Consider the following 13118-nt stretch of genomic DNA (forward strand, 5'->3'; position numbering starts at 1 on the left):
CCACCAGCCCCCCAGCCCAGAAGCTATTCCTCTTCAAGCCTTCTGTACTAATTTTAAATCTAATGAGCATTGCTGCAGCAGTGGAGAGCTCTTTCTAGAAGTGTTTTCTGCACTTAAGCGAGCGTTACTAAAGGGCTTTTTTAATTATCTGTAACTGTATTTCTTGTGCAGTGTTGCCAGTTTAATAACATTGTAACTTGTAGGCATATCATAATTAGTCTCTGCAAGTGAAAAAGGACCTTTTCTGGGGGGAAAGAGGGAGGTATTCAATAAATACTCACAATCTGCAAAGCCGAAGTGCTATAAATTAGCAAGATCCCGTTCTTCCCACTTTGAACGGATTTTTGTAGTTTCTTGTACGAAGTACTGAGGTGTATGAAGATTTTTAAAAGCCTGCCAAAATTTGTATTCAAAACTGTCTTGCAGTGTGCAACAATGTGTATTTTTTAAACTGTAAGTTTATTAATATATCTCTGGAAAAGTAATTGTACATGTATTTAAACAGTATGTTAATTTAAATTGAAAAGCTTCGACATCTTGCCCCCATCTTGTTTCTCTTCATTGTGGCTGCTGGATTCCTTGGAATTTTGGATTTCAGTATGTGATCTTAATTTTGGAAGTAAGCCTGACATCTTTTGCAACGAAGTTAATAGAAAGTTGTCTAAAGAATGACGTCAGCAGATATGTGGATGAATGACTCAATACAGCATTTGAGAGAGCAGTCGTGCTGCACGACTGCTTTTTTTATTTTTTTCCCAAAGAAGTTAGTCGGTATGAAGATAAGTTTATTGTCTTTTTATATTTCCAAAAAGTATTTTTGGGGGTTATTACTGGCTTCTCACAGGGATCCATTGCTGTTGAGAACATGCTCTCAAATTACTCTACCACAATGCTGGAAAATCGAGTGCCCAGAGTGACAGCTTGGCAGTGCTAGCCAGTTACTTGAGGTAGCTATGGCAAAGGCATACTGCAAGCAGTTCCATGAACCCAGAAGGATTCTCTGACAGATGATAATTGTACTTTGAAATAGCAAATAAAGTCTAACATACCTAAATTTAAACTGGCACGTAGTGGCATGGGAGATACGATTCTAAGTTAATACAGAGAACAGATGGACTTGAACTCAAGATGAAGTAGTAAAGGTTGAAAACTTTTCAATACAATGTATGGAGGCCCATAAAAAGTGGCATAGATGGGATGAACAAGGATTTATTGTTCCTGGTGGCGAACAATACCCTTTGTAAGGGGTGGAAATGTCCCATCAGACAGCATCTTCAAACAAACAAAAGAAGGTGATTCATAACGAAACATGTAGCTGAGCTGCATGGGTGCTAGAGGGGTGGTGGATGCCAAAGGCTTCCACAGGAAGCAAAGAGACAAGCAATAGAAGAAAAATTCATCAAGCTCTGTTAAATACGAAGATAGCAGAGCTGACTCTAAAATGCACAGTTGTGCGAAATAATAGGAATTAGAAGAGTATTGTAGATATACTACAGCGTTGGTTCATGTTACACAGACAAAAAGCTAGATCTGTTAAAAATTGAAAGTATTGTTTCTTTTCCCACTGTTACCAGCTGGTAATAGTGACTGAAATTAAAAATGTTAGTGTTGCTGGGTGTTTGCCAGTACTTGAGTAAGAGTTTCATGTTTTGGCATAGCACATTTTAATAATTAATCACTCTTGACACTTTAAATTGCTAATGATATTGGATAGGAACCTTTTCAGTGAACTTTAAATAAAGGAAAACACTTTTGAAATCTGAGTCAGCTTTTGAGACAATGCTCTAAGAAACCTACAGGTCTAATCAAAACCTTTTGTTAAACTTATATGTATTCCTAAATATGTTGAGAATAACATAGGTCAGAGTTGCTAATGTACAATCTGTATGCATATAGAGTTGAAAAAAACTGGATGCTTGATTAATTTAATTTTTTTTCTTTAAGTCTGCATATTTAATGTTACAAAGTAGCTGGCCTTACTCCCCATGTTAAAAAATCTGAACTGTTCCAAGAAAAAATTGTGACATGTTTCTGTGGGTTTGGCTGGAATCTTGAGTCTGAAATGACAAACTGGAGGAAGATTTCATAGAATACATCTGCTTTGACTGAGCTGCTTCAATTTATAATAACTGGAAGGTGACAAAACAAGTTTGCCTCACTGGCTGAAAACAATGAAGAGTCTGAGAAGATCAGGGTAGGGCTGAGCACAATTCAAATATGTACTAAATTTTCTTTTTCTTCTCCACAGTAGTACAAAGTAGCCCTAAAGAGCATTCTGACAATGACAAAGGAAACTTTTTTTGAACGTTTTCACTTTATTTGAAGGGATATCCATGTATGTGCTGAATTTCCATCACATTAAAAATTTCAAATATAAATATCCCATATTAATTTTCATACTTCATATCAGAAACACAAAAATGTAAAATTTTTTCGAAGAAAAAACAACATTCTACTCATCTTTTACAGTCAAGCAAGAACAAGAAATCCTAGTTTATGGCAGTTGTTGGATGGTGAACTATTATAGGTGAGAGGGCTGAAATATAGTAGTGACCTGAGGCCATTTCATAGTTCATCTTTCCTTATCTTCCATTTTTGTCATATGCTTTGCCATAGTTTCCTTCCATTCAGAATATGACATGGAATCAGAAAAAGCAAAGCAGTTCAATTTGAGAAGAGTAAGGGGCCTGGCTTCCATCCTTTTACAGGCAGTGCATTAGGATGCATTTTTGAAACTTTCCTTCATGTAATGCTCTGTATGATGTGCTTGCAGATCATAGATCTTCATCTGTTTCATATATATGTGTGTGTGTATATATATAATCGATAGATAGATTTGATGGTGAGGGATGCAGATGTTCTGGAGAACCAAACCCCAAACGTTGTATACAAGGGATGGGAGGAAAGTTGTAAACAAACTATTAAGTGCACCAGCATGCATTGATCCTGGCTGTATTCTATTTCAGACTTTTTTGGCCAAAATATAAGCCATGTCTAAAAGCCTGGGCTAGGCAAATAAAGGCTTCTTTTGGCCCACGCTTCAAACAGTTTGGCTGTAAGCCAGTTGTGGTTCTTAAACCGTATGGCCACATAAGATCAGTCACAGCACTGTGCTAATAAGCTTGTCATCCATAGCAGTTTTCCCTGCAGTGACACCCTGGAAACTCATACAAAGTTATTCATCCTCTGATTAATTTTTTTTATTTTGCTCTTCCTGCCCGCCCCTGAGGCGCTACTCTGTTCTCTAATGTAATATCCTTTTCTTATTTGTGTGTGCATGCCTTTGCATTGTTAGATATTAAAAAGCATGCTGTTTAAAGGGACTCACTGTGCATACCCAGAGGTGATCTAGACTGCTCTATGCTTTATATCACACTATTCTGAAATGCTGGGTAATCAGTCATCTTAGTTAATCGTCCACAAATCTTGTTAGCAGTAGGTTCTTTTTATTTTCTTCCAGATCATTGCTAAAGATTTCAAGTGTTAAACTGGAAAGGATGCTCTGTAGATGCTGCTAGATAGTCCACTTCCAGTTTCATGTTGACCGATTTCTTTTGCTTTCTCTTCAGTTAACTACCTCATAGGCTATTTTATATGTTCTCTTTTAATCATTTACATAGAATTAGTCATGGTGTTAGTAAAGAGGAGAAGGAAAAACAGAAGCAGGTTTAACAAAGGAAGTAAAATGGAGCATATGTGAGTATTGGAGGTTTTGGTAGAGGCTAATAATGTTTCACTTTGGTAGGCTTGTACATCTGGTTTATCTCTTATCATCAAAATTACTCATGTCAAGCTTATGTTTTATAAATTTTAAATCCATTTTCTCTACCCTGAGTATACAATTTTTTGTATTATCTGCAAAATATATCTGTAGTTACCTGATGTGTATGAATTTGCTCCAAGTGTTGCTTGTGGTACCTTTCTTCTGCTTAGGGCAACTAAGAAATTCTGCTGTGGTGACTGCAACTTTGCTGGCACTTTTTGTAACCCAGTGCTCACTGTTAATCAAATTTTCAGCAGTACCTTAGGTGTTTAACAAAACAGTCCTTCTGTTCAAATATTCTGTGTCATAGGTGTGTATATTGTAATTACCTAGCGATAATCTTTGCCTCTTGTAGACCATGACTGCTTGTGTAATTCCTTGGGAATGTTGTGTAGGAACTAACATGAATGATAACTGTATTTAATAATTTATGTGATGTTGTTTGAGAAGCATGGCATATATAGGCTTCTGAAACATTTGGTCTTATTCCATAATAAGAAGTGTTCATTTAAGTTCTTTGCATTCCTTCTTTGTGTTTTTTTTTTTTTTTTTTTTCCCCCCCCTCCCTTTGTTTGTCTGACTGGTTATCAGCTTTTCAGCTACACAATTTCCTTAACGCTCTTTAAGTTTGGATTAACCCATAGGCTAACTTAATGTAAACTTCAGTTGTTCACAAGTCATAGTTCTGGCCTCTAGACTGACACTTTAAAAATGCATTCTGTGTTCTTTTATCAAGAATTCTGAAGTATAACTGTTTGAGACAAACTTGACTATTTAATTGTCACATTAATTGCTTTATTCTGGTTTCTGGAGCCTTCAGAATAGCAAAAGTTATTACCAATAAAGTAAGATCTACTTGAGATTCTCCCATTTTCTTGTGTCTGCATGCAGGGAGAGGTCTATGCTCTAAGCAGGCCATATAGGCCAGACTCAGAAGAAGAAAAAAAAAAAAATAATCATAGGAAGTGGGTGACTTCAAGGGTGATTTCTCAGTAAGATGGAATTCTCTTTCTCCTGACTCAGTAGTGAGTTGCAGCTCAAGTACTAACCCTTAAAACTGAAAGCTCAACTGTTTAGAGGTGGTGTTAGCTGTATTACAAGAGGATTATCACAAAGAATGTTGTTTTACAGTGAGCCTATCACAATCCACTCAAGCAAATCAGAGTATAGATGATTTTTCCATAAGCAGAGCTCTGTTGTAGAAGTTCACCAGGAGCTGCTTTTGTTGTATGGAGTTAACTAAACATCTCCAGAGCCTTTGCAATAGTGTTCTTGAACACATATCCTCCAGCAGTTTTCCACACTCATTCTCACTTTCTCATTAGCTCAAAGTTACTTAGCAAAGTTTAAAGGAGTGCTTTTTGTTTAATGTACGAGAAGGGCAGCCAAGCTCCAGATAAGCTCTGGGAAGATATGAGGTCTTTCTTACCAAAGTATGCTGCAATTTTATTAGTGGAATATCTGGGGGAAAACTTATAGATTACTTCCTTCAGAGTAGCAAAGGGATGTTCCAAAAAGCATGAGTCCTGGTTTCAGCTGGAATAAAGTTAACTTTCTTCCTAGTAGCTGGTACAGTGCTGTGTTTTGGATTTAGTGTGAGAATAATGTTAATCACACATAGATGTTTTAGTTGTTGCTAAGCAGTGCTTTTCACTGGACTTTTCAGCTGCTCCTACTGGTCTACCAGCAGAGGCTGGGAGTGCACAGGAAGCTGGGAGGGAGCACAGCAAGCACAGCTGACCCAAAAGAGCCAAAGGGATAGTCAATACCATATGATGTCATGCCCAGTATGTAAACTGGGGGGAGTTGGCTGGGGGGCACTGTGGCTTGGGGATTGGCTAGCATCAGTCAGCAGGTGGTGAGCAATTGTATTGTGCATCGCTTGGTTTGTACGTTCTATTATTATTATTATTATTTTCCCTTTTCTGTGCTATTAAACTGTTTTTATCTCAAGTCTTACCTTTTTTTTTTTCTTTCACCTCCAATTCTCTGCACCATCCCACTGGGGTGGGACAGTGCAGGGAGTGAGCGAATGTCTGTGTGGTGTGTAATTGCTGGCTGGGGTTAAATCACGACAAGATGGTACAGGCAATTAGCAGCTGCTAAAACAGAGAGCATCTAGTTGTTACATGTACCAAGTAACTGTTATAATAATCCCAAGTATCATTTGGTTTAAGTTGATACAAATGGAAAATTATTTTCTACTTGGCAGTTTAAGTTAAAGAGATGTCAATCCTGCTATATGTAGGTCTTTAATCACTTCTCCATTTCATGAGGAAGCAGAAAACCTTGATGGTGTTAAACACAAGAATTTACTAAAATAGAAGATTTCCTACTTAAATATGGATAATTCAATTCTGATGCTTGATAACTCTACAAAACTAAGTTTACTTTTTAATCGGGTATTTCAGAGACAAAATGATGATCAAGTTCTGTAAAGTTAATTGGAGCTACTGCCCTGTTGTCTGCCCAGTGCAATCAGTTCCTGAATAAGTAGTCAACTATCCACTTGAGTCATTAGCCTTGCTGGGGGAGAGGGGTTGCACCTAATGACTTCCTCAGTTCCTTGCAACCTAAACTATTTTGCAATTCTAAATGTTTACTTCTGTATCTAGGGTCTTCTCTAAAGTATACCTTAACAGTAGTTTCCATTCATAATGAAGATTGCTGGAGCCAAGTTCATAAATATGAAATTGAATAAAGTGGGCAAAATTGATTTTTTTACCTTGTTCAGTAAATAGGAATTGAAACTCTTGCTAGACAAAAATGGTGTATTGAGAAGGTCATTGTAAGTTTGAAGGAAGCATGGGAAATTCATTTGAGTGGCTTTATTTTCTCCTTCACCCTCCACATTAACCTTTTAGTGCAGGATCATGAACATTTAATCCATGCCAAAGTGAACATACTGATGATATTTCATCTTGCAACATTAGGCAAAGGCTAACTCTTATCCATCTCCGTAACAGAGGTAGAAGGATGCCACTTTTGCAAACAACCAGAACTTGCTCTGAAAACCTGTGTCTGGCAGCCTCTCCTGAGTTGAGAAATTCACATGTGTGCAAGTTTGCAAGTTACATGGTGATGCACAGCATCAGAAAAATTGTTTTTCAGAGAGGATGCTTCTTAAAGGGGTTTCTTAACTGAAATGTGATTAGTACTTATCAGCTTCTTAAAGCTCTATGGGTATTACTGAGTATAAAAAAAAAAAAAAAAAATCTGATTTTTTTCACTCCAAACCGGAGGAAACAGTCATGCAGTGCATCAGAACTGCTCTTCAAAACTTCATTAGTGGAAGAAATACTTAAATGTTACGATGTCATGTTGTGGCATGGGAATCAAAGTTAAGTCTATGAATTACTAGTTGCCCACTTGAATGCTTATATGCCCAATTTTTAATTGGATTAATTGAAATTGGGTTTTGAAATTAAATTTAATTTAAATTAATTAGTTCTAACTGAAAAGCCTTCTGTTAGAAAGTAAATCACTGGCTCTTCATGTATTTCAGGTAACATTCAAGGAGCAACAATAGTGGATGCCCTTGATACACTATACATCATGGAAATGAAAGAGGAATTCAAGGAAGCGAAGGAGTGGGTTGAAAAAAACTTAGATTTCAATGTGGTAAGTAGCATTGTTGATTAATATTTAATGATCTGTTTAGTCTCCGGGGGCCAGTTGAGGACTGGGTTCTAATATTGCAAGCATGATGCATGGCTACAGAATTTAGATCATTGATAGATAAAACAAGGCAGGAAACAGAAACCTAATAAACCTGCTGTTCTGATGGGAGATTTAGGTAGATAGCAGGCAATGAGCTGGACTGAAGTAAGGAAAAAGAAATAAGAGTGTTTACCATTGTAAAGCAAACAACAAATATCTCAGCTCTTTTGGATAGAAGAATCAGGACACTTCAAGCGTTAATTTTTTAGTTACATAAACCCTTTACATTTTCGCTTTGTGAATTTTTCCACAAATTATACTTACGTTTAGAGAAAGCTACACGCCATGCATACCATTTAAGTTCCTTTATGTATTCTAGTAGAGTTGAATCCCCTGGGTTAGGCTGAACTGTTGGCACAAACTGAGCTGCTCTAGTCTTATGAGGCACTATGTCATCACAACTGGATGTACAAATCATCATATTAACCAGTAAATATGCAGCTGAGAGCAAAGTTCATTATTAAAGTTTTTATTCTAGGAAGGCTCTGGACAGCAAGAACCTTTGTAAAACTTCAATGAAATTGAGAAGTCCTGGGTTTGGTCTTTTTTTTTTTTTTTTTTTTTTTTTTAACTTTTGTGGGCCAGAGAGTTTATTGATTGCTGGGTACAGAGAGCTAATGGAGTACTTTTGCTGACCGGTGTAGTAAAGTACACTAAGCACTTAAAAGCTCTTGTAGTTGACGTGTGTAATGGTAGAAACATTTTCTGAAAAAAAAAAAAAAAAAAGTACTCTTTCTAATATGTTATGCAAAAGCCAGGATTAATTATCTTCTCTTACATGCTTGAGAATTAATTATCATTTTAAGAAGGAAGAGTTAATAAGAGTGGATATTATATAGTTTATATAAGCAGTAATTTAGTGTGCATTTGTGTTTACATTAATAATGTAAATACAGGATATTAAAATGTGCTTCCAAGTACTGTCAGATGTCTGAATGACATGCTAACTTTATCTTGTGCATAAGATTTTTATTTTTTTTTCTAAAGGAATTTATAATATTAAATTCCTGTCTTATTGGCTTAGCATTATTAAGGTGTTTAAAAATGTAAGAACAAAACATCATAGAAAATAGCAAATTCCACTTTAAAGGAAAAGCTGAGCTCCACTTGCAGGAACATCATAAAGTGCTGCAGAGTATTTACATTAATGACACTAAAATCTTTGAGTTTACATAAAACTTGCTATACTTTGTACTGGAAACTTCTAGATGGTATTGCCTACAATTTCAGCTCCTCTTCTTAATTCATGTACTTCTAACAATTATGTAGCATTTATTTTTTTCTCAGTAATGCTTAAAAGCTATAAAGTCTTTCAGAATGTCTGAAACTTTATATTGTGTTAGTCGGTCAATGCAGCAATCCAGCAGATTTACCAAAACTACTTTACAGACAATGCTGATATTCACCGGGAACAATATCTTGTTCCTGATGTTCCTGTAAATAGCTCCCTTGAGTTCGACACCTCACAATTATTTTCATAATACTTCATAATCATATGGAATTGAATTTACATTGACATCAGTTATAAGTAGATTAATTTTCCCAAAGTTGAACAAGGAAATGAAAATAAATCACCACCACACCAACTTTAATAATTGATGTCAGTTTGTTTAATGGCTGAATTGTTTAAAGCTACTCAACTTGTACTCTTGTTTAGTTTTCTAATTTAAATATAAGTTCCAGTTTCAAATGCTGCTTTGTATTTGTGTCTTACAGTGCAAAGTTGGAAATTACTTAAAACAAATAACAGCAGGGCCCTCTTTTGTTTTGAAGAATTTATCACGTATCAGGCATTACTTGACATTTTCTGCACTGATGTTTTGTACACTCTTACTTGCTCCTGTTTTAGAAACCTTTCTCCCATGACAGTGATTTTGTTTTTAATAACTGATGCACTGACATATTCTGAAGTGTTGTTTCTTGTAAGTAGTATAAAATATGTTTCTGTTTGATGTTTCTAGTGATTTCCTGGACAGTGACTGCTTAATCAGCTTTTGGGGAAGCATGTTTGGCCTTTATTTGTATAAATATGATTAGTTTTTCTCTCCATTTAATCTTAGAACTATGCTTTTTAAATCTTAAATTTTCTTTAAGATGTTCTTTACAAAATGACCATGACTGTACTCTGTAGCAGAATCTTTTCTCTTTATATTTTACGTCACTGTAGCTGGATAAAGCAAGTTTTCTTCTCTAGAAGTTTGTAACATGTCAGAAACTCATTCATACATTTTGAACTATTTGGACAGCGCTCGATTATTCTCATCACCTGATCATAAGTTTCCAAATATCACTTTGTAAAGTAGGCACTAGTTTATCCACGTAAAAGGATTTATGGAATAAAGATGACTTAATGGGAAATGGCATCATCTCTTCACATGTTAGATTTCAGTCCCTCAATTCAATGAATTAGTTGTCAGGGTTACTCTTGTTTACATTTAGAATTTTCTGAAGAAAGCAAACTATTTTGATTTCAAAAGAAAATTGTAGATAAGTAAATGCCACCTTTCTTGTCAAACTTGTGATTTTTGGTAAGCTTGTGAGTGGATGTGTTTGGAAGCTTCCCCTTTTGGAGTATAACACACTTAAGCTATTTTTATTATAGCTGGAGTTGGTAGCACTGTGATTTTATAACTGAGATATCCACATTGCAATGCTTGGGAGTTTTTTGTCTCATAACTGCTGAATTTCCTTGTAGTTGATACCTTGCTGAAGTTTCAGCCAAACTGAGTAGTCTTTCAGGAATTAAGTTGCATTTTCTGATTCTGTCAATATTTTAAAAGGTTTAGACATACTTGTACCTTTGGAAAGAGTTGACATTTACAGTGGCTAAATCCATGGTCTTTGTACCATGGATGTGTGCTCTGTTTTCCATTAAATCACTTCATCTCCATGGGGGTGTATCTTTGCTCTTTAGTTAGTATAGCTGTGGATTTGGTCTGACCTCCCCACGCCTGCTGCTGCCTGCGCACCCTTTTCACAGTACTTGTGCATGGCCCTGCCCAAGGCTGCACTGGGCTGGGTTGTATATCAGCACATTGCAACGAAGGAAAAAAGGAGCCAGTCTTTCACGGGATCACTAGGGAGTTTGGCTGTTTCCTAGCTACAACTACACACTGCTCTGTGCTTCTCTGTTTTTACTTTTTCATTATTTACTTTAGAACCTGCACACACACAGAGCATTCATAGCTTTCTGAAAGAGTTTCTGTACCACCACCCAACTTCTGCTTCACACTGGGGAGGAAAAAGCTATCAGTTTCTGCAGTGCAAGGGGCGAACCACAATGAATCCACACTTGGGAAGGGAGATTGGAAGAGGGATCTTGATGAGATGGATGAAGGGGTCAGGAGTCAGGGAGTAGTGATGCAGGAGCTGAGCCACGTGGCACAGCAGTGAAGGGTTGGGAGTCATTAAGTCTTGGAATTGATGGTGCTTTGTTTCTACACCCAGACACACCCCAACTTCTTTAGGATGAGAGACTAACTGATCCATCCCCCTCTTCTTCAGTCCTGCTAAACTCCTTCCCTGCAAAAGGACAGTCTTGCCCATACCATGTACTGGGAACAGTTCTTGGCCTACATGGTGTCCTAAAGTGTGCCTGAACTTCGTCTGGAACAACAAGGGCCCAAAACCAGACCAGAAGATGCTAACAGTTAAATGGTATATGGGACAGTGCTTGAATTCATGCCCTGACCCACTGATCAGAGGACTGGAACACCTTCCCTATGAGGACAGGCTGAGAGAATTGGGGTCGTTCAGCCTGGAGAAGAAAAGGCTCTGGAGACACCTTATTGCAGCCTTTCAGTACTTAAAGTGGGCCTGTAAGAAGGATGGGGATAATCTTTTTAGCAGGGCCTGTTGTGATAGGACAAGGTGTAATGTTTTTAAACTAAAAGAGCGCAGGTTTAGGCTAGATATAAGGAAGACATTTTTTACAATGAGGGTGGTGAGACACTGGAACAGGCTCCCCAGAGAGGTGGTAAAGTCCCATCCCTGGAAATGTTCAAGGCCAGGTTGGACGGGGCTCTGAGCAACCTGATCCAGCTAAAGATGTCCCTGCTCACTGCAGGAGGGTTGGACTAGACGACCTCTAAAGGTCACTTCCAACGCAAACTATTCTATGATTTTATGATTAGCCATCTGATGTGAGTGTTGTCAGGCAGGATCAAAATGGGAACAAGGTATGGGAACAAGCCATGCGCTTATTGGGAGAAGAGGAAAATGGTTTCTTCTACCTCAAGATATCTCAAAGGTGAATTTGAATTCAAACTAAAACAACCTTCTTGATGGTTATTAGTGGATTTTGCTTTGTTTGCCTCATCCCTCTATTTTTGTTCAAAATGAAAGATGGCAGAAGGTTATGATTGTTCAGTCGGATGAAAGCGGCAACAGTCTGTGCAATAGATCTATCTATGTGGATATAATTTAGTTGACTTTAGTTGACATTTTGTGCGAACACTGACTTATCGTGCGTTATCTGTCTCATCACAGATACCTTCCCTTGTTAACTGCACAGGTTGGATCAACCTAGGGAAAAAGTTGTTGCTGTGCTGTGTGGAAAATATAAAGAGTATTTCATTATTGCTCTCAAAGATAGACACTAAATGAGTTGATGAACTGCATAAAGAGAAGGGAATGAGTAAGATGGCAAGGATATGTTCAGTCTTGCGTCCTGTCAGTGCTCCTAAGCAAAGCTATTTACAGAGGTCAGCCAGTCACTGTATCTGATTTTATAAGCCACTCTGAAGCTTGAAGGCTTTCTTACCAGTTCTGATTTTCATCTTTGTAATTAGCTTTGCAATTTTGAGTTTCTTTTAAAGAAGCTTTGTGTGCAGCTTCATGAAACGTAGAAGTTTTATGTATAGTATTTTGGGAACTGGAAAAGAGCAGAAAAAGTATAGAAACTTGAAATTATGTTTATCTCTACTGCCATGTATAGATTAACATACCCCTTTTCCAGGATTCTAGAATACCAAATATTATTTGGATCTAATTATTAATGCTTCCAGCATTTATCCTTAGCTCAAATTTGTCTGTGCTGTGGCAGTCAGTAATGGGACAGACTATTAGAATCCAGATTGTTTATTTCAAGCTTCAGCATTTACAAATTGAAATCCTAGCACTCTAAAACTGTAGGTAGTATGATTGACTTGTAATTACATTTGACAGTGCATAACCTGATGGAGGCAGACGGTTTTTTGGCGCTTTATTCTTCAAAGTCACTTCAAAGTGGCTTGATTTTGTTTTGATTATGAATAAGAAATTGTTTTGATGGGCTAGAAGGAGATCCTGCAAGTTTATTATTAAATGCAGTTCTTTTGCTGCTAGAGTTCGTTAATGCCTTCAGTAACACCTTATTTTTGTGCCTGTTTAAGATCTTGCAGTTTGCCATGTGGGGATGTCAGCAAAGTTAAATAGCATGTTAAGCAATAACCAGGCTTTGACACTTGCAATAAAAAGGTTGCTAAAATTTTTTCCCTTGTCGATAGAACAGAGTATTTTAGCAAAGTGCAACTAAATTTCATTTGTGGAGTATGAATGAAACTTTTCCCCCACCATTGGAAGTAATTAATATGTTTAATTACAATAGCTTAAAGTGAGCTATTGCAGTACTCTTCATGTCTTTATGATAGTTCCT

The 13118-nt window shown here is 37.0% G+C and overlaps 1 protein-coding gene across 1 annotated transcript in view; it reads left to right on the forward strand.

The window, feature by feature from the left end:
* The window catches only part of MAN1A1 (mannosidase alpha class 1A member 1), a 146338-nt gene that overhangs the window by 42789 nt on the left and 90431 nt on the right, over positions 1-13118 (forward strand). The window contains exon 3 of the mRNA XM_086461260.1: positions 7269-7384. Within this exon, the coding sequence (XP_086317386.1) occupies positions 7269-7384 (116 nt within the window). The remainder of the gene's footprint in view (positions 1-7268; positions 7385-13118) is intronic.

This window comes from Leptosomus discolor, chromosome 2 (assembly GCF_034619465.1).
Source record: "Leptosomus discolor isolate bLepDis1 chromosome 2, bLepDis1.hap2, whole genome shotgun sequence".
Taxonomy (NCBI): domain Eukaryota; kingdom Metazoa; phylum Chordata; class Aves; order Leptosomiformes; family Leptosomidae; genus Leptosomus; species Leptosomus discolor.